The sequence below is a fragment of the Zalophus californianus genome, chromosome 6, assembly GCF_009762305.2.
Source record: "Zalophus californianus isolate mZalCal1 chromosome 6, mZalCal1.pri.v2, whole genome shotgun sequence".
Taxonomy (NCBI): Eukaryota; Metazoa; Chordata; class Mammalia; order Carnivora; family Otariidae; genus Zalophus; species Zalophus californianus.
In genome coordinates, this window is record NC_045600.1 from 31,746,233 (window position 1) to 31,768,514 (window position 22,282).

The 22,282-nt window shown below is 40.7% G+C and overlaps 1 protein-coding gene across 4 annotated transcripts in view; it reads left to right on the plus strand.

Annotated features, from left to right (window-relative positions):
- The window catches only part of DCAF5 (DDB1 and CUL4 associated factor 5), a 98,052-nt gene that overhangs the window by 43,762 nt on the left and 32,008 nt on the right, over window positions 1-22,282 (plus strand). For all 4 annotated transcript variants that reach the window (XM_027570776.2, XM_027570777.2, XM_027570779.2 and 1 more), the window contains one exon: window positions 10,164-10,377. In XM_027570776.2, coding sequence (XP_027426577.1) covers window positions 10,164-10,377 — 214 coding nt within the window. The remainder of the gene's footprint in view (window positions 1-10,163; window positions 10,378-22,282) is intronic.

The window sequence follows — 22,282 nt, forward strand, 5'->3', positions numbered from 1 at the left end:
GAGTCTTGTGATGATGGTACACGTAAGTATTTTAATTGTAGTGGTTACACGAAGCTGTGCATGTGATATAATTGCATAGAGCTACAAACACATGCACACACACAAATGAGTGCATGTATAACTGACAAAATCTGAATAAGCTCTGTAGATTGTACCAATGTAAATTTCCTGTTTCCAATATTATACTGTTGTTATGTAAGATGGTAACACTGGGAGAGGCTGGATAAAGGGTGCAAAGGACCTTCTTGTATGTTTCTTTGCAACTTCCTCTGAATCTGTAATTACTTCAAAATTAAAAGTTAAAAAAATACGAACTCCGTCTTAATAACGTTTTCCTTTTAAAACTTTCAATAAAGCTGAAGTCCCGTCTGACTACTACTTCTTGCAGTCCTGGTCCCCTGCCCCCTCCCCTGGGGGTAAGGAGTATTAGGAGTTTGTAGTATATGCTTCCAGAACCCCCCTTTTTTTTGCTTTTATATGCTTATATATGTACCCGTAGAAAACATATGGCATTGTCTCTGTATGCATGTATGTTTTTCACTCGTAAGTATGTGTTGGAAATTTACCCATATATTAATATACCTGGATTTATCCCATTTCTTTTGCCAGTTAAGAATTTGAGTCAACTCTCTGACTCATTCTGTTGAGTTAGCTTAGATTTTTCTTGTAGGAAGTCGTTTGTAACCATTCCCACCCCTGTTTCTCCAGTGGAGGGTAGATATTCTTCCTATGTCTCTCATTGCACACGTTCCCCTTATTACCACACTATTCATGTTATAGAAGGAAACTTTTGGTTTCCTTGTCCCTAATTGGTTCTTGAGGGTGTCTCCTTTATCTTATTTCATTTTTGAATCTATGGGCCTAGTACAGTACTAAAATAGCAGGTATTCAGTAAGTGTTTATTCAGTAAATGCATGCATGAATAAATGAGTTAATGAACTATAGGAAAGTATGTGAAGTGAATGACTTAGATGAATCCTTCTGGTCCTGATGCATTGTCATCTGATGCTATTCTCTTGGTTGGGTGGAATAATCCATCTCCACCATGTATTCTGTGAAATCTTGTTTTTTGTTTTGCAGTTTATTTATTTATTTATTATTTATTTATTTTTTACAACATTAAGGAAGCTTTATTTCCATCTCTCTAATATGGCCGGCTTGTATGATGCTTGCAATTTATTTATTTTTAAGATTTATTTATTTATTTGAGAGAGAGGTGGGAGGCGCGGAGGGAGAGGGAGAGAGAAACTCAGGCAGACTCTGCGCTGAGCGCGGAGCCCCACATGGGGCTCGAGCTCACGATTCTGATATCATGACCTGAGCCGAAACCAAGAGTCTGACACTTAACCAACTGCACCACCCAGGCACCCCTCTGTGAAATCTTGTTGAGCTAAGAAGCAGAAAAACTTGGCTGGTCCTGTATCTGCTGCTTTTCTATTGTGTGCTCAGGACCAAATCATGTAACTGCTCAGGCCCTTGGTTTCCTCCAAATGAGAATAATGTTATCCCCACTGTCCACCTCATAGAATTATTGTAAGGATTAGATGATACAGTGTTACACACAAACATTTTGTAAACTAAATTTAATGAGCTTGTTGGTCCTTCAAGGTTATCTATTGTGATATAATTCCTTCAGTGAGTTCTTCATAGTTTGAACTTTTTATTTTGTGATAACAGGTTTGACCACTTATTTTATCTGTTGTGAGTCACATATTTTAGATAGAGACTTCTCAGTACACTCTAATCATTTTGGCTTCATTTACTCATGAATTTACCCATGTGTGGAAGACCTTCCCAGGACATTGCAAATGTTTCTGGATTCTGCATAAAATAGTTTGTTTTGAATCTGTTTTTTATTCTAATAATATGACCTTGCCATTTATTTATGGGTGCTTTGGAAGTGGGATGGTGGATCTGTAGAAAGAAACCAAACTGAGTGTAGTTTCAGACCTAACTTGATGACTGTGTTCAGTGCTAACCAAGGTAGGCTGTTTAGTACTTAGAAACCTATCAAAGGAGGGGTATTTGCTCTCATTGAGAAAGATGGTAAGGGACACTGCAGTTTTCAGAGGACTCTGAAAATTTTTGTTGGACTATCATTGAACTTAAAGTAATGATTTAATTTCAGACTTAGCATCTGTACCAGAATGCTATGGGGCAGCATATTATTTGAAGTTTTCATTAAGAGGCTCTTTAAATTCCCTACTCTTGTACTTTTCTCAAAGCTGTCTTCCTAGTTAAAAGCTGTCTCAAACTGTCCCCTAGTTAAAAAGGATCTGTGTATGGGCACCTGGGTGGCTCAGTCAGTTAAGCATCTACCAGATCTCGGGGTCCTAGAATCAAGCCCCGCATCAGGCTCCCTTCTCAGCGGGGACCCTGCTTCTCCCTCTCCCTCTGCCACTCCCCTTGCTTGTGCGCTCTCACTCTCTCAAATAAATAAATAAAATCTTAAAAAAAAATAAAGATAAAAGTATCTGTGTATGAGATGGTATTTTAAAATAACGTTTTCTACTGATTACAGGAAAAATTCATGTTTATTGTAGAAAAACTTAGAAAAATAAAATGAAAGGCATAAAAAATAAAAATTACCTAAATCCTATGGTCTAATTTATATATCTTCTTGTTGGTCTTCGTACATCCATCAGTCTGAATGTTATCACTATCTATTCATAAATATAATAGCATAGGGCATAGATTCAAAACCTGTAGAATTCACCACTTTTTGAAACCTGACAGATGAGTTTTCTTTAACTTGACTTCCCCAAATGTAATTATTAATTTTCTTTTTGTTCAGCAAATATTAGAACCTCGCTTTAAAGTACAAGATATGATTAAGATACCTTCCTAACCGCTAAATTCTTCCTTCTTTTGGCCACTTATTGGCAGGTAGATGAATTTAACTTACTTGAAGAATGTGTGGTGTTGTCACACAAAAACAGGGTAACCTGGGTGGTCATTGGCAAGTTGGGTCGGTTCTTTGCCTGTCCAGGAGGACTTCAACTTAGATGATCTCCAAGCCTCTTGCTATTTTAATTAATTAACTAATTAATTATTAAAATATTTTATTTATTTGAGATCGAGAGAGAGAGGACACACAAGCAGGGGGAAGGGGCAGGAGAAGCAGACTCCACTGAGCAGGGAGCAGATGTGGGACTTGATCCCAGTGTCTGGGATCATAACCTGAGCTGAAGGCAGACGATTAACCAATTGAGCCCCCAGGCGCTCTGCCTCTTGCTATTTCTCCAATTTTATGCTGCCTTGAGGCTTGCCTCTCAGATTGGGTGGTGGAGCCCATTTTCTTTTTTAATGTTCAAAGTCAAGGTTTTTCTTTCATTTTTTTTTTTTAAAGATTTTATTTATTTGAGAGAGAGAGCACAAGAGGGGGGAGCGGAAGAGGGAGAAGCAGACTCCCCACTGAGCAGGGAGCCCAATGCGGGACTCGATCCCCGGACTCCAGGATCATGACCTGAGCCGAAGGCAGTCGCCCAAGCAACTGAGCCACCCAGGCGCCGCAAAGTCAGGGTTTTTCAAACTGCTTCTCATGATCCATTAGATCATTCATTCAGCAACTATTTATTGAATGACTATGAAGTGTCTGGCACTATTTAAGCACTTGGGATATATGGGGAAGAGATATAAATGCTAGTAGTCTAGTGGGAAAAGACAAATAAGAAACAGAGTAAATACATAAAAATATATGGTAGGTAAGATGGTGATTGATGTACTAGGGAAAAATAAAGCAGGCAGTTGGGGAGCTTGCATTTTTGCACAGGGTATCAGAAAGGGCCTGATTGAGGAGGATACTTGAATAAAGAGGTAAGTGAATGAGTCATGGACATATCTGGAGAGGAACATTCTGGACTGCAGGATCTGCAAATGCAAACCCAAGCAAGCAGAAGCATGCTTGACTTGTTCTGGGATCAGTAAGGAGGCATGATGTGGTTGAAGGTAGAGTAAGGTAGGAACAGTGCTAAGAGGTGGGGTCAGAGATACAGGGATGGGGAGGTGGTTGTCTAGGGCTTTATTGGTGTCCTAAGGAATTTGGTTTTTACTTTGAAGTAAATGGGGAGCCACTGGAGGATCTTTAGCAAAGGAATGATGCGTTCTGACTCATGGTTCAGTATCCCTCTGGCTGTGTTATTCAGGATAAATGAAGCATGGGCCAAGAGTGGAAGCAAGGAGGCTAAGGTAGGAAGCTCTTTCAATAATTCTGTAGGCCATGAAATCAATTTAGATGGTTACAAGTATTTATTAAATAAAAAAATACAGAATAGAAAATCAGTGCATAGCATTGTAGTAGGTGGTAAGTATTGTTTAATGAATTTATGTTAAAAATGTGGATGTACTGGGATGCAGTATAAATTGTACTTTACAAAGGGTTGCTATAAAAAAAGTTTCAAAGCCATTATTCTAAGACACTCCTGTTACTGCCAACTAGAAGGGACTTTGGTGTTTGGATACCTCTCAGCGAGCGGCTCCTATGAGAAACAGGCTGGCTTCCTGTTTCGCGTCTCATCAGTCAGCAGGTTGGCCTTCTCTCCCTTTCCTTTGCACCCCTCTCATCTCTTGTTTTCAACTGTTTGCATAGGAGTTCTTCCTAGAAGGTAACAAATTGTGATTTTTGTTTTCAGACCCTCTTTGGCTTAGGATTTTTTCCAGACTTTGCCTTTTTCCTCTTTAATATTCCTCCAGCTTTGTGGTCTTGCACCCTCACAGTTAGTGCACCGACCCAAGTTTCCTCTCCTGTCATCAGGGACTGCCTGTTTACCTGCATATATTGCCACCCTCTCCTGCAGCACTGTTACCGTTGCTGTAGCAACTGCCATCCCAGTCTCCCTCTTCCCCTTGCTTTTTCCTCCCTCTTGCCAACCACTGTTCATTAAACTCTTCCTCTCCAGTTTTATGTACTGTGAGGTCTGGGCTGATGCTAATGTTAAATCTGTCAGAAGGTAGGACCAGGAGTAGTTGTAAGGTGAAGATTAAATGGCTGCTTATGAAACCCCTCTCTATTTTCTGCAGCTTGAGATGAAGGGGGATTCTGAGTAAGCCAGGCCATTTGATGAATTGAGATGACTAAATGTTGAGTCCTTAGTTCTAAGGGAAATTCATGAGTGTCCTAGAACAAATCTTATGGTTATAACAGTGCCTCTTAATTTATTTTGAGATCTTGTTTGGTTCTGTGTGGCTTTCGGGATCTCTGGACCAATTGCAAAAATTTAGATTCCAGATCACTTCAACTTTGGGTATGTCCCTGTTCTGGAAGAAGATGATGAGAAACACTGCAATGCCTGCCATCCACGCTTGCTTTGTGGGAGGACTAGATATGCCATTTGATCATCTATAAAGATTTCTCTTTCTTTTTTAAAAGATTTTATTTTGAAGTAATCTCTATACCCACTGTGGGGCTCAAACCCACAACCACAAGATCAAGAGTTGCTTGCTCTACTGACTGAGCCAGCCAGGCGGCCCTATCCAAAGATCTCTTTATCAGAAATTTATCAAGCCCTTTTGCCAACTTCAGTCAAACTTAAATTTCTGGGTGTTCAAGAAGGGAAGGAAATTTTACCAGGTACACTGAACCTATATCTATATTTCAAGCCAGAGAGGTTTGGCAGCAAATCATGTTCTGAGGAAAGTGAGTTTGTTTAGACACAGATCACAATGTATCTTTCTCATACTAGTGGTCTAATAGTTCTGGCTTCCTCTAAAGAAGTCTCAATCTTGGAACTGAGGATTGTGTAGAAAAAACAAAAGAGAAAGCCCAGGTTCTTCTGCCAACTCACATAAAAGAAATGGTTAAGGGATTATTGGGATGCTGAACACACTTAAATAGGATTGGTGTGGGCTGTGACTCCCTGAACCTGTTTGCTCTCTACCTAATTCTAGTGTTCTCTAGGATTTGTCATAGTCTATGGGTTGTGCAAATACAAAATGTCCTTTATTCCTATAGGTCATCCCATTCTAAAGCAGAAACTGGAGGGGAGGAAGAAATTTCTCCCTACCTATATAGGACCTTGATTTTGCCACTCTGGTTGTACAATACCAGGTCTGATGTCCGTGATTTGGAATAACCATGCATTTCATGGGTGTTATTGAAGCTTTCACTTAGAAACTGTAAGGAAGTGTATGCTGGTGGGCATTGGTAAATCATGTTGGTACCATCAGATGAATTACTTAGTCATGGATTTATGGAAATCTAGGTTCGTGGAATCTAATCTTGGAAACATTATCAATGCCCTGTCTTGTGTTGAACATGATACTCCCAGTTACTTTCCTTGGAAACAGCCTTAGCCTGTTTCTCTTCTATTCCAAGGCCTTAGCCTTGGCCAAGTACTTTTAAAATTGTTCTTTTTACTCTGCCAGAGCAATAAAGAAATCCATTTGAATACTGGGGGTGGGAGGGAGCAAAAAAGGAAAAATCCAGGAGACCACACTAGTGAGAAATATTTTCCTGTTGTTCTGTGGTTCTCTTGCTTTTCGTCCTGGATCTTTTACATGCTGACCCTTGGATTACCTCCTGCCCCATTCTTGTTGCATTTTATGACAAATCATTTGTTGAAGATAGGTTGGGAATAGATATATTGCTTTTCTTTTTCTAAATAGGGATATTTTGAGTTGAACTCAACTTGTTGCTCATTCTTTCAAGATACTGCTCATCTTGTCTGGGTGCGAATAGTGGCCATTTCTCTGAAGAGTGGGGATAGTGACCTCAATCTCCATCATCTCCAAAACATTGAGGCAGTCTTCCCTCAGTTCTCCAAGAGGAAGTGAGAAACTTCTCCTTTGGGGAATGTACTGATGACAGGAAAAAGACATTTCAGGCATTGTTGGTAGAGAGGAACTCTGATTTTTTAAAAGGAATTAGAGTCCTTTCTGCTAATAGACACGGGGCTGTAAAAAGTGCCGTATTGTGTTGTTTTTTTTTGAACCTCTGATAATCCGCCTTCTCTCCACCTTGTTTTCCCCCTGGCCCCACTCTCCCTTCTCTTCCTGCTTCCTCTCCCCCAAAATCCCAAAATGGAACCATGTTTCTCAAAGTGGTTAGAAAAGTCACATGCATCAGAATTAATTGGGGTTGTTAAATTCAGATTCCTGGGCCCACTTCCCAGATTGAATTAGAATATCTGGGGGTGGATCTACATTTTTAAAGAGTCCCAGATGATTTCTCAGGCACATTACATTTGGAATCTTAAACTATAGCATCTTTGACATAGTCTTTATATCTTGACTGTGAGGGCAAACTGCTTCTAAGCTTTTTCTTCCTAATGAACTAGATCATCCTTACCATTTGCATCAGGAAGAGCCAGCTGTAGAACCCCTGCTGAGAAATCATGGTTAACATAATTTACTTTCTGGATTTCGGGTATCATTCTGCCCTCTGGAAGGAATTGAATTTTGTGCCCAAACATGAAGTATTCCATTTTAGCAGCTGCTGCTCTTTAGCTAGCACCCCTAAACACTCCAGGAGCGAGTTCTACATACCTACCCTCTGTGTGAGAGAAAGGAGTTCCCTGCCCAGAAGCACAGGCAAGAGAAGTTAGTGACTCTCCTAGAGCACACAAACAGGCCTCTGTAGAGTGGCTAGAATGCAGACATGGGTCAGGGAGCTCTGGTGGGGGTGGGATGGGCTCGATGCCTGTCCTGGATAGACTTCTACAGGTCTGACTAGAATCAGCAGAGGAAGTTCCTGTTAACTGATAGAACAGGCGTTGGCCAGAGGCCCCAGCCTTCCTGTCAGGGATGCTGGAGCTGATGCAAATCCCTGCTGCTGTTACTGGTGGGGCTGGCCAAGTTTCTTTTTGTTGAGTCTTGTTTCCACCCCCAGCTCCTCTCCAGTCCTACAGATGGTGGTTTATTTGTACATGCCATGCTGATGTTGGATTGAAAGCCTCTCATTGTTTTCGAGCTCAGTGTTTAGATAACACCACATGCCTGTGGCAGCTAGAGCACCCTGTAAAGGAAATGCCTGGACTCTAACAGCCCGATCATTCATTCTTTGTATGTGAGTGAGCATGGCCTCTGTTTAGGACCATTATAAGAACATTTCTTTGCAGAGATTATTACTTGGGGCCTGCAGGGCTACCAGCCTTCTCCTTGATGTTTGGAGTACTAGGGTCTGTTTTCTAAGTCTTTTCTCTCTTTTCAATCCTAAAAGGATTAAAGCCTGTTTTGCCCCAAGCCTTCTTGCCGCGTGGAGCTGCAGTACCAGAGCTTGCTTCCCTCTGGAGAGAAGACTGCTCTGGAAGACACAGCACTGACCCGCGCTAGTGGGTGTATAGATGGTTTTGATGACTAGGCCAGGTTGGCAGCTGCCTTTGTACATGGTTGCAGGGGCTCCTTTTCCCATGGGATATCTCCTTTCCTGTCCTTTTAATCTTACCCATCACGCTCATGCCAAAAAAAGAAAATGTGTTGTCTTCATTCAATATTAAATCTCTTGTGGTAGTATATAGCTCTTTTAAGTTTTCACTTGGTAAAATGCTATTAAAACTTCTTCCGTAAAAATGTTCAGATAAATTTGCCAGGCTCTAATTTAGGTCTCTCAAGGCCCTTTCCAGCTCTGTGATTCCCTGGAATTTATAAACTGTTTTTTCCTAAAACTACTAGGATTATTAGGACAACAGTGTCTATGTGAGGCAAAATGTGTTTGTAGTTTTGATGTCACATGAATTTCTGCACCACCCCCAATGTATATACTTAACCTCACTTTCCTACCAGTAATTCAGTGCCCCAAGAATTGAACCCAGAATACAAAAGAAGGTGGTTATGATGTGGTCAGTGAGTAGTTCATCCCTTCATAATAAAATAGAGTCTAGCTAATCAAGGGTACTAATTATTGAAAGATACACATAGATACACGCCCTTTTTTTACTTAGTACTATATAATTGTTAATGTTCATGGCCCTCCTGGTTCACTGTAAAATTGAAAGTATCTTCTGAGTCATCAAAAGAAATTATTTGGAATCATACTGTGTGAGGTTTTTTTTTTTTAATGTTAGGAATATTATGAGACTACAGAAGAATAGTAGGTGAACCAGAGCATATCACTCTCCCTAGTGAAGATAGATGAATATATTAACCAAAGTACATATAACCTTGTTGGGAATTGTACAGGAAAACAAGTCATCTTGCTTTTCTAATTGTTACACTACTTGCCCTGCATTTAATTGAAATTTTTTGTTTAATATTTACTGTCTAGTTATGCCATATAGTAAGTTTCTGTTAACAGATTAAAAATTCAAAATTAAATGCTTAAGTAATAAAATGATTTTTTAAAAGATTTTATTTATTCATTTGAGAGAGAGAGTGCACAGGAGCATGAGGTGGGGGAGGGGCAGAGGGAGAAGCAGGCTTCTCGCTGAGCGGGGAGCCTGACAAGGGCCTCAGTCCCAGGACCCTGGGATCATGGCCTGAGCTGAAGTCAGATGCTTAACTGACTGAGCCACCCAGGCACCCCAGTAATAAAATGATTATTGTTAAAAGAAAAAAAAATACTGGGGCACCTGGGTGGCTCAGTCGGTTAAGTGCCTGCCTTCTGCTCAGGTCATGATTCTGGAGTCCCAGGATCGAGTGTCGGGGCCTCCCTTCTTGGCAGGGAGTCTGCTTCTCCCTCTGACCCTCCCCGCTCTTGTGCTCTGTCTCTCTCATTCTCTCTCTCAAATAAATAAAATAATAAAATAAAATAGACCTAGAATAAACAGTAAAGTATCTGCTTTTCTTGCTAAGGTGCTTTGTATCTCTAATACAAGGATAAATATATCCCTTAAATGTCATCCATGATTAGCCAGTTAGAGTGGACATGACTCACCTCACAGGGACTTGGTGAGTATCTACTTGATTATGTAGTTAGCTCAGGCAAATGAAATAAAAACTAATCATTTTAATATGTCCTTTCTTTCATGATGCTTTTGTTCTCTATTTCCTGTAAATTTACTGGTAATTCACCTTTTGGAGATTGAAAAGAGGAACTGATAGGTTAGATAACTTGCTCTAATGAAATCAAGGAGCCATTCTTATCCCATTGTTACCTTCTGAAATACCTTTCAGCTGTAGAAGCCTGGCAGGAGATTCTGGACACATTTTGGGAAGAAGTAAATGTGGTCATTTTGCAGACTCTTGTCCAGCCTGCCTCATGCCCAATCCCTATGCTTCCTGCCTTCCAGTTCTCTCCTGCGCTATGGTGGCAATCTATCCCTCCAGAGTGCCATGAGCGTGCGATTCAACAGCAACGGCACCCAGCTCCTGGCCCTGAGGCGTCGCCTGCCCCCTGTGCTCTATGACATCCACTCCCGCCTGCCTGTGTTCCAGTTTGACAATCAGGGTTACTTCAACTCTTGCACCATGAAAAGTTGCTGCTTTGCAGGGGATCGTGACCAGGTAGGTGCCCTCTGTCTCCTGCATCCCACACTCATGCTTTCCTCTCAGATTGCTCCTTCTGTGCTGGTCTTTATTTCTCTTTAGCATCATGTCAGGTAGAAACAGTTGAGGCACACAGTGTCTCTGGACATTCTAGCATAATATTGAGTTTCTTCCTCAGAGTTTCCATTGAGTGATATGAGGCACACACCATGAACCAAGGCTGGCCAGTGTATAGTTCTGAGCAACCTAACTTTCCCAGGTTTGTGAACAGACTTTAAAGTTCTAAGAATGTGTCATTTCAAAAGAAAGGAGGGAGTCCATGGAAAATTAGCCTGCCAAAAAAAAAGAGAGACTTTTTTTTGTGTGTATCAATAAAACACAATGATGAATGAAACACCCTAAGTACTATCCAAGAGACATATATCCTGAATGGCCCCTTGGGATGGCACCTTTTTCTTGGTTGAGATGGGCTGAGCAGCTTTGTTTGAGAGGAAGCCAGATGCTGACTCTTTTACTTTTTATTGCCAGCATCACAACTAGAAAGGAGAACCCAAGCTGTGTTTCCAGCCTTTTCACAGTCTCACTGGGAATTGAGCTACTGATGTTGACTTAGAGCTGGCAGTTTAAAAACATGCTTGGCATTCTTGCACCTGTCTTGGCCATAGAAGTTCTGAAGTGGGTGTCAGTGAGTGAACCAGTTAGACTGGTCTTAGTAATCAAGCTGAGTAAAGACAAATACAAAGAAGCATTGATCAAATAAACACATAGGCTTTTTTTTTTTTCTTCTCAAACAGAACAAATATTAGGCTATTTCACATCTAGATTGGAAAGAGAGAGACCTTAGTCTCTTGCTAATGCTTAGTGTTCTCTTTGGGCTCATCATCATCTTTAACATAATTCTCACATGCTGTACTCACCTCTTTTAGAGTTATTTGTGGGCAAGGGACATAAAAGAAACAGTTCTTGGGGAACCTGTGAAGACCCTGCTCTTCGAAGGCAGAACCTAGGGTTTTTCTTCCTAGACTGGAATTGCTACATGCTCCCCAACATCAGAGCTTAAAGACTAGTATATGCAGTAGGAACACAATAAATGCTTGTTGAATTGAGTTAAATGTTAAAGAAACTGAAAATATCTTCTAAGTTGTCTAGGCTAGGGATGTCCCTTTTGTAAATAGAGAATGTATATCTAAATTCAGAATTTATGTTGAAGGCAGAGTTCTAGGGCCTACTTAGCTGTGATCCACACTGGAAACCACTAGGTGGCCTCAGTTATATAAGCGATGTCCCCTTGAAGAAGCCATATGCCTGAAATTACTTAGTTTTTACAGGCTGTTTATTTCTTGGGTGGGAAGAAGCAGTTTCTAGATATGATCAGACTCACAACAGAACAGATCATTGTCTACTCTTTAGATTGGTTGATTTAGTTTCACTTAGATGTGGAAATGACAACTAAGCCTCTCCCTCCCTTTCCTCCTTCGTTTCTTCCTTCTTGCCTTTCTTCCTTGCTTTTAAGTTAATTTTTCTATCTTCTGTCACTCTCTTATGCATGTGATTCTTATTTCAATGACCAATAAAAAACAGGCACTAAATGTAATGGTTTATTAGGCTTTATCACCAGAAACACAGGGGCTGAGGGAACAGTGAAAGATGTAAAGGAGAATAGATGTTAATTTTCTTTCAGTTCCTATATTATCAGCCAGAACCTGTCTACATGGAGCCCTTAAAAGTCCCAGAATATTGGCCTCTAGCCAATATGTAGAACACCCAGACCATGGTTTCTTAATCTCTGTACTATCGACATTTTGGTTGAATAATTCTTTGTTTTGTGGGGTTCTCTTATACATTACAAGGTAGTAGCATCCTTGGCCTGTCCCCACTAGATGCCAGTGATGTCTCCCCTGTCATCCCCCAGACAACCAAAAATCTCTAGACATTGCCAAATGTCCCCTGGGGGAAAATTGCCCCTGATTGAGAACCTCTGACTGGGATTATAATACCCATTTTGCCCAGATACACTGGGACAGGTATTGCTACAGGCAGAACCTGAGTAGGTATTTTGTGATTGTCCTGGTTATATACATTGACAAGATGTAGTTGTTTTTGTCTTTAAGGTTATATATAGTGATAAAAACATTGAATAGCTCTTCATTTTTTTCTATTCAGATTTGACTAATTTATTATGTGTCTTTTTAAAAAAAATATTTAAGTAATCTTTACACGCAACATGGGGCTTGAACTCATGACCCTGCTGAGATCAAGAGTCATATGCTCTTCCAACTGAACCAGCCAGGCACCCCTTGTGTGTGATTTTTTATCCTATGGGAAAAGTCTGTGGGTACTGTATCCTCTCTGACAAACTAGATTGTTTTTTGGTTGGGATATATGGTTTTCTGTGAAGGAGGATGCAAAGTCATTGAATCTAACTTTGGATCGATTTCAGAGGTAAAAGTCTTTCAAGTCTGTTCATAGTCCCCATAGAGATTATCAGAAGTATATAACCTAGGGAATAGGAAGTACAGAGATTTATGTTAGGCTATTTTGTTCACTCCTTAGGGACTAAGAAATGAAATGTGGCGAATTCATCATTGGCTTGTCTCTAATACCTGGCACACAGTGAGAGCACAGTAAATATTTGTTGAAGCAAATCTTGAATACTTTGGTCAATGTGTGGTTTTTTAGCTTTTTAGGCCTAAGGCTTCTCTAACTATAAATTAGAATTGATAAGTACCATTTTCTCCTGCTCAGCTTCCAGGGGCTTTATGAGGATGAATTAAGTAATAGATTTTCAGTGAGAATAATACTGAGCTTATACTTTGTAAGTGCTGTACAGGAGGTCAAACTTACTGTCTCATTGCTGGAACATGTCTCTAAGAGGTGACTTACCGGCTCTGACTTTCCACACTCAGAGCTAAAGCAGCGGGTGCCACGGTTACAGTATGATCTGCGCGACTGACATGTATAGTCTTTGACTAGTCCAGACAGGATCTTTTTTGCTGCTTTCAAATTCCAAAGCCTACTCTTTCCTTATACTGGTCTTTATATTTGCTCTTGTTCTTGTATACTTTGAAAACACCCACAGCTGCAGGCTCTGTGCTCTGGAACTCTTCATTTAGTCATGGGCTGGATAACCATCCCAGAGAGGAATCTGAGAATTTCCATAATAGGAATGAACATGGTCAAGAAAGACACTAAGTGATCTATCTATCTGAGACAGTCTTCTGGCTTTTAATTACAGTGAGATAGTCTTTTCACACAAATGGACCAGATACTGTGCCAGAGAACCTATACTTCCTTTTAGACTATCCTAGGTTCACTAGGTACTTCTTCAGCCTCAAAATGAAATTAACATTTCAAGAAATTGGACTCAGGGAATAGAGTGTGAAATAGGCTGAGCCTACTTTGTGTCTCCCCTATGCTCAGCGCCACCACTGTAGATGAATTCTAATTATAGAGCTATTAGAGATCATTTTGGATAACCCTCCTTTTATAGATGAGAAAACTTAGGCTCAGAGATGTTGGGGACATAAGTCAAGACATATACATATTTGTAGCTGAGCCAGGACTGGAACCCAGATTTTTGAGATCTCAGTAGAGCCTTTTCTTTGTCTTTTTAAGATTTTTTTTTTTTTAAAGAGGAAGAAAGGGGGCAGGCATTATTGTTTGTTTGTTTGTTTTTTAATTTTTATTTATTTATTTGACAGAGACACAGCGAGAGAGGGAACACCAGCAGGGGGAGTGGGAGAGGGAGAAGCAGGCTTCCCGCTGAGCAGGGAGCCTATGCGGGGCTCGATCCCAGGATCCTGGAACCATGACCTGAGCTGAAGGCAGACTCTTAACGACTGAGCCACCCAGGCGTCCCTTTAAGATTTTATTTTTAAGTAATCTCTATACCCAACAGTGGTGGGGGGGGCTCAAACTCACAGCCCCAAGATCAAGAGTCACATTACAGCCCTTTTCACTCTATAGCTTGATGCCAGGAGAAGCAAGGCATGCAGCAAAAATGAGTGAACTGAGTTAGAAATCATCAATGGGGATAGTGGTGACTGTGGCCAACTATAGAGATCCCACCCCATCTAAATATAAATGAATCACATCTAAATGAAGCTTTGGCTCAGCTTCAGCCATTGTTGCCATAAGGGTCTCTGGGTTTTTTCAAGGGAATCCAGAAATCAAGATTTTAGTGTAAAATCTCCTGATTTTTTTTTTTAATATAACAACAAATTAATACCTTATTGTATGGATAAAATAAATCTGTACATCATACCTATTCTGCATTAAGAGCCACCAGTTTGAAACCTCCGTGCTTCAGCAGGATATTTTTCTCTCATGTTTAGTTTCTTGGTCTGTCACTAATTCATAGGTGATTGGAGACAAGTTCCTTTTTCCTGTCTCCTACTGGACCCTTACTTATGCCTCCCTCTCCTCCCATCTTTTAAAATAAGAAAGCAGATACTTACTGAGCATCTACTGTGTGCCAGAGGCTGTGGTGGACATATGACTGCCACTCTGTGCTCAGTGGGGAGTCTGCTTCTCCCTCTCCTTCTGCCTTCCGCTCCTCCCCCCCGGCTCATGCTCATTCTCTATCTCTGTCTTTATTTATTCAAATAAATAAAATCTTTTTTTAAAAAAAAAAAAGACACATGAGGGTGCCTGGGTGGCTCAGATGGTTGGGCGTCTGCCTTCGGCTCAGGTCATGATCCCGGAGTCCTGGGATTGGGTCCCGCATCGGGCTCCCTGCTCCTTGGGAGCCTGCTTCTCCCTCTGCCTCTCTCTCTCTCTCTCTGTCTCTCATAAATGAATGAATAAAATCTTTAAAAAAAAAAGACACATGACTGCTAGATAATAACCTCTTTGAAATTTTCTTCTTTTCTTAAGGGTTTTTTTTTTAGTTTATTTAAAGTAATCTCTACACCCAATGTGGAGTTCGAACTCCCGACCCTGAGATCAAGAGTCACACATTCTTCAGACTGAGCCAGCCAGGGGCCCCAAGATTTTCATTGAAAGCCCTATGTACAATCTCTCTTCCCTATTTTTGGCCAAAAATACATCGTTTATTTTTAGTATAATCTTTTTATTATTCAAGTTTAATAACTTATGTCATCAGATAAAATGGCATAAGTGACATCAGATTGGCTGAATAGCAACAGAAACAATTAAGCCAAATACAGCCTTGAACTTTATTTTTTTTTAACCAGCCTACCTTCTAGTCTTAAATTATGGTAAGGAATCTTGCAGTTGGGGCACCTGGGTGCCTCAGTCAGTTAAGCGTCTGCCTTCAGCTCAGGTCATGATCTTGGGGTTCTGGGATTGAGCCCCGCATCGGGCTCCCTGCTCAGTGGGGGTCTGCTGCTCCTTCTCCCTTCGCCTGTCTCTTCCGCTTATGCTTTCTGTCTCTGAAATAAATAAAACCTTAAAAAAAAAAAAATCTTGCGGTAAAATAGCACTCCTTCCTCTGGAGGCTGCCTGAATCCAAGGGCTCTCCTCCTTGCTATCACCATCATGCTTGGATTTTTTGTTTTTCCTTTTCTCCCTGAAGCCTGACTGGGTACATTCTGTCTCCCAAGTTTCACACTCCCCTCTGCATACTCAGTGAGCCAGTCTCTTAACAGGGTTAAAAAAGAAGGCCAATTTTCCACCTGCTTGCTCTTCTGGCACACACTTGGAAGGCAGCACTCAGCTTTTGTTCCCTTTCTCTCACAATTCCTTAAATGGTTCTTGCCCTAGATTGTGACAGTCCAGCAGAGCTCAGGCTTCTGGGAAGTAAGTCTTTCAGGCTAACAGGTATATGTAGCCTGGAAATTGGACAGTGTGTTTGTTTTTTTTTTTTAGATTTTTTTAATTTATTTGTCAGAGAGCGCATGTGCGCGCATGAGAGCAAGCACACAGGCAGAGGGAGAAGCAGGCTCGATCCCAGGACCCCGGGATCATGACCTGAGCCGAAGGTAGATGCTTAACCCACTGAGCCACCCAGGCGTCCTTGGTGTGGTAGTTTTTAAATCTTCTTTTGCTTTAGTCTTACCTAAAGCCTGGCCTTGTAAGTTCCTACCTCTTGCTGAAAATGGGATGGGGAAGGAAAGGGAAAGTATGATAACGTTTTTTCGAAAGGGCTGAGCATTCGAGTGTCTGAGTACTGGGATCACTTACACAGGTCTTTCTTTTAAACTTGGTAGATGGCAGGGCCCCCAAAATCATGAGAATGAAATCATCCTAACTTATCCCCTGGAGAGAAGAGCTGACTTGTTCCCTGTGAGTTCAACAAAATGGCCTTGAATACGTGGCCTGGCCCCAGACATTACATCATCACTCAGCCTTTCTGTGCTGACGTTATATGGGTATAGCAGAGGTGCTGGCATTCACCAGTAAGTGTGCTCCGGGCCAGTGAAGCACGCAAAGTTATAACTTTGCTCTTTTTATAACTCTATGTAGCCCAGCTTAAGCTCCCTGGGGGCATGGCATGCCATATGTTCTCCTTTATCTGAAATAAAGGCACACTCTTGGAGTCCATCCTTTGACTTGCTTTGTGACTTGAGGCTAATATTTTCTTCTCCTCATCTTTCTTTTCTGTCTTGTATATTTTTAGCCCTTTAGCTTCTGAAGCACTTTCATTTCATGTTGAATCCTCCCAGTGACAGATTTCACCCCAATGCAAAGCTGAAGCCTACAGTGTTTGAAACCGCAGATGTCTTCGGTCACAGAAGGAAGACTAGACTCAGTCTCTGGCTTGTGATCGTGCTCTCTTCTCTTCCTCATAGACATGCCGCCTGCTGGGTTCTACAGAGCAAGTGTCGGTAGCATCTGCCCTGGGCTAATGAGGAAGAGGAATTCCTTGTTGTATATATTATTTAGGTGAATTATTTAGAGGCTTTTATTTTATAGAGAGAATGTAGCATGAAAATAACTTATTAAATCAGCCATGTCTAACTCTCTTTGAATCCTGAACCTTTTTGAAAATCTAAAAGGTATGAACACTTATTTCAGGAAAATGTACATATGCACATCATTTTGCATATAAAATTGAAGAGTTTGTGGAATTCCTGAAACCTAGAGGTTTCGGGTGTTAGAAATCCTGAATTAAGATTTTACACATGGAGGGCACCTGGGTGGCTCAGTTGGTTAAGCGACTGCCTTCGGCTCAGGTCATGATCCCAGAGTCCTGGGATCGAGTCCCGCATCAGGCTCCCGGCTCAGCAGGGAACCTGCTTCTCCCTCTGACCCTCTCCCCTCTCATGCTGTTTCTCTCTCTCTCTCTCACTCTCTCTAATAAATAAATAAATAAATAAAATCTTAAAAAAAAAGATTTTACCCATGGATTAGATCTTTTAGTCCATTTACTGATGCAGTTTTAGAGCTTAGAAAGCTTAAAAGGTTCTGGAGTATAGTAGGCCTGCTATATATGGTCTGGTTTATAAGTGTTTAGCTGAGAAAGGAACACAGGTGAGCTGATTTCTTCTTAGGAACAAAAGGAATTGATGTGATCTGGTGACACAACATGACACTTTTCCTTTAATGTATAGTTCCTGGCTCGGAGGCTGGACTCTACTAGGAAATTGCCGGTAGATATTCATGAAGGAAACAAAGTATAACCTTTCCGGCTCTACCTGCCCTATCTTCCTGAGAGATTTGCCTCTTTTTCGGGTGTCTTATAACTTTGGAGCAAAAGGAAAGTAATGTTTCTTCCTCTGAGTGGTTGGAGACCCCTGCTTGAATGAAGAGTGTAAATACTCATATGCAGACTGAAATGAGTGATGCCCTCTCTCCCCTGCGCAGGCCCCACATACAGCAGCGGAGGGCCACAGAGGAGAGATCAGTGCTGAAGGCCATTGGGTTGATTGCTGGCATCTTGCCCAGCTTTCCAAAAGAGTTTTGCCAAATAAAAATTATCTTTAAGTAATGCAGGCTACTTTGTTACGAGGAGCTATTGGAGATTTAGAGCATTTTTACATTTCTTCCCTACTGATTATTTGACTATTATTGGCTGTCTTTATGGAACGTTTCTTTATTAATAGAATTTTTCCTGCTTGGTTATTTTAATAAACCAAAGAATTCCAGGAGCCTAATGGAGCTGAAATGGCAAGTGGTCCAAAGAAGCAAGAGTCATATAACTTCACATGAGCGAAAATAGTGGTAGTCTTATGGGTATGCATATTTGTGGTTTTTTGTTGGGAGCCAAGGGAATTCTATTTCTGCTACCACAAATAAGATAAAGTAAACCTATGGCTTTGGCCATTTCCAAAGCAAAATTGCCTGATTGCTTTGGATGGCATTTGTGGCAGGTACTGGGTGTAAATGATATGAATATTATATACCAGTTGCAAACCTTTTTCTGGAAATGGTCTTTGAAAGAGCACATCACGAAATTGTTCAATTACATTTTTTTCCCCTTTCTGGCAAAAGGTCAGGGAGAAGTAAGATTTAAATATCAGTCTCTCTGCTGTTACTAATCTAGGCTAGAAGAGCCATCTGGTTTTTCTATCCTAGTCAATACAGTTAATTAGACAGGCATGCCATTTACTAGAGACTAATTAATCAATTACTATGGAAGGAGCCTTGGAGAAAACTGTAAGTTGATCAGTACTCAATGAATAGTAACTGATTGATATGTTCCCTTTATCAACAAATGCTTGGAAATATGCCATGCTGTGCAAACACACAGGCACACACACATAAGTATATATACACTTAGAAGTGGAGCAGAAAGAGATTTCTCTGTTAGCAAAAGGCCTGTTAAGACATTAATGGGTTATTCTTGAAGCATATCAGGTGATGGCCTGTCCCTCCTGCTGTCTAGAACATTTTCCTCTTTTTAATATGGATTTTGGGTGGGAAGAAGAGGGCAGTTTCTGTTTATGTTTCTAAGCCTGGTGAGGCCTTAGAATATTGTTGGTAGGGTTATCTGTAACACGTTTAAATAAAGGTATTAGGGAAAGAAAAATAATTGCTTTGCTAGAAGATGGCTAATAAATTTGGGTTTGGTTTCTTTTTTGCTTGTGTTTTTCTTCCTTGTTTTTTTCTTCTATTTTCTTCTAAGAAGCTTCTAAATAGTAGGCAGTTTTGCTGTGGCAGGCCAGGCCATGCTTAGATTCCTCTTTGAACCTTCAGGTTATTGAAAATTTCTTGTGACTTGGGTGACTTTTATAAAGGTGGTCTCTATATTTAGAGGCATGGACTTCTCTGGGTATTCAGCTAACAAAATGCCTTTGCAAATAGAAAAAGGTCTTTCTCAGAGCTTGTGTAATTGGAGAATGCTAAGAGATGAAAGGGGCAGGAGTTCCTGGAGGGGATGCTGGGCACTGCAGCAGCCTACCAGAGAGTAGGAAGTGTTAGGTGAATGGCTGTTTTCCATAAAGGTTAATGGATTGACAAGGATATGTGGGCAAATGAGACAGTGACAGAGTACGAATGCAGTCATCTTTTTTCATGTTGATGGGGTGGTTCCTTCTTAAAATCTATTGAGAAGAACAGCTGTTGAGTCTCTGTGCTTGACCAAGTTAATATTCCATACTGACAGTGGATTAAATAAAATGCACTGGCCTCAGGTTAACTCTGCTTAGAACAACTATGCTGCATCAAGATGAGTAACTATAGAATGAATGAACAGTGAGATGGGTCAGAGTGTGGCCAGCCTTTAACCTTTGTGGCCAGCTGGGAAGGATTGTGGATGATATGAATCCACACAACTTAATGTTCATTTTTGCAGTGGTGTCACCCATCTTACTCACAAAGCCAAATTAAAATTAAGTACGTCTCCCACTCTCTGATCTGAACTAGCCTGTGGGTCTCCCACTCCCTCCTCCCCCCCAACAATCTAGAGCATTTTGGGAAATGGGGCTTTAATTGCCTAGATAATAGACTATCTAAAATATCTTTCTCCTTCTTTGGAGCCCTGCCCTATTCATCTCAGGATAGAAGATAAAAAATTCGTTTGAAGTGAGTTTTTAATTTGTCATTTACCCCCCACACTGTTTAGAATAAAGTCAAAGAAAAGACCTAAGAGAAGGTAATTCTTTATATTCATGTCACAGTTGGCCATAAACTTAATATCACTTTGTTTAGTTTTGGCTTTTCTAGAACTGAACAGCAATCTTTTTTTTTTCATGGTGGTGTTTTAAACATGAATTTTGCTTGTGAAGTCCTCTATCATAAAAGGGAGTAAAAATGTTAATGTGGGAATTTGGGGCAAACATTTTTTCTGTTACGTTTCTATAGCTTACTTACTTTTAAAGGGTTATCTGCTGCTGAACCATTCTGTTATCTAGGGCAGAAGTCTTTACTCCAGGTCAGCCTCAGATTCAACACCAGATTCCCTGGGTAAAAATATGCAGAGACTATTTGAAATTAGATCTCAACATAAAAGGGAAAAGAAAGAGAGAGAAACCTGTACCTTCAGTTTCACCACTTGAGGTGAAGTTCAATTTTCTGGTTAATTTAAATAATTACCGTGTTTCTAAATTTGGATATAGTTATGCAGTTTGGGTTTCTTTTGGTAGTGATTGGTCTTTGTTCTCTTGCTCATTTTTCCTTGCATCCCACAGCAAATATTTAAATACCTGTGAGAAGGCCGGTCAAGACTAGCAGTGCCCCAATTGTCCTCTTGAGCACTATCTATTAGCAGGGGCTCAGTTGGAGGCTCCAGCCTGACTCTAGGAGGAGATGGGCCCTTCCAATACACCCTTAGAAGAGGGGAACATTTACAACTGCTCTGCTGATGTTAAACGTATCTCTGCACTCAGCCTGCTTGAAATAATCTGTGTTTTTGCAAAGCTTAAAAAAAAAAAAAAAAAAAGAAAGAGCTCTTTTGGCTATCTTATATTTTAAATTAGCCCAGAACTCTGTCCCCTCTCCTGGAGTACTCTTTTCCCAGATAGTCATACAACTTGTTCCCTCATTTGAGCTCTGCTCAAAATGCCATGTTATCAGAGAGGCCTTATGTGATCAGTCTATGTAAAACAGAAACAGGCAACCCCCAGCACCCTATATATGTCCTAATCTCTTATTTATTTTTTCTTTATAATACTTATCACCCTCAGACACACATATATATTCTTAACTTTTTTCCCTCTACCCACTGTCCTCTCACATTACAAGTGCATGTAATTTTTTCTCTCCCCACCCAGTAAAATATAAGAAGCTTCATGAGGGCAGGGACAGCATCTTTTTTTGATCAATTCTGTATTTCTTTCCTTGGAACAGTGCCCAACACATAGTAGACATTGGATAAATATTTGTTTAATGAATAAAGGATGAACTCATTTTTATTTCAGTCTCCCACAGTCAGCAGTATCCCAGACAGCCAACTTTTAACGCTGGAAGGGGCCCAGCAGACAACCATGAAATGCCATAAATGAATTCCAGGGCAGTTTTGTGATTCCATTGTGTGTGAACACTTAAACGGTCTGACTAGACGGCAGTGGGTCAAGACCCCCGCCTTGGAAATCATCCCAAGCTGTTCCCTTGTGATGGTTCCAAGAGGAAGAGAGGGTCAGGAATTGCCCTTATCCCTGAGGGGAAGCCTGTACATTATATGCATTTTCTACATATTTTAGGAGCTGTCATATTAAATTCCAAAGGCCTTTACTCTGTGGGAGTTTTCTCCCTTCTAAGGCAGTCTTCTGAGTCAGCATTCTGTCTGGGAGTCCCCTTTTACCTTTTCATGACTTTCCCTGCTGAAGAGCTGAGCAAATAGGAAAGCGCTGATCCTTCACTATGAAATAGTAAACCTTTGATAAGCCAAGCCTGTCTCACTTTTTTTTCCACTTTTTTTTAATACTTATTTTTTGTTTGTTTAGTTTGTGAAAGGTATGGGGGGCAGGATGGCAGGAATTCTATATGAAGTTTTATAGCCTCTTTTAAACATAGAGCATGAAATGAGATGTTGAGTAATAAAATATATATTATATATACAAATAATTAGTGGATAGTTCTC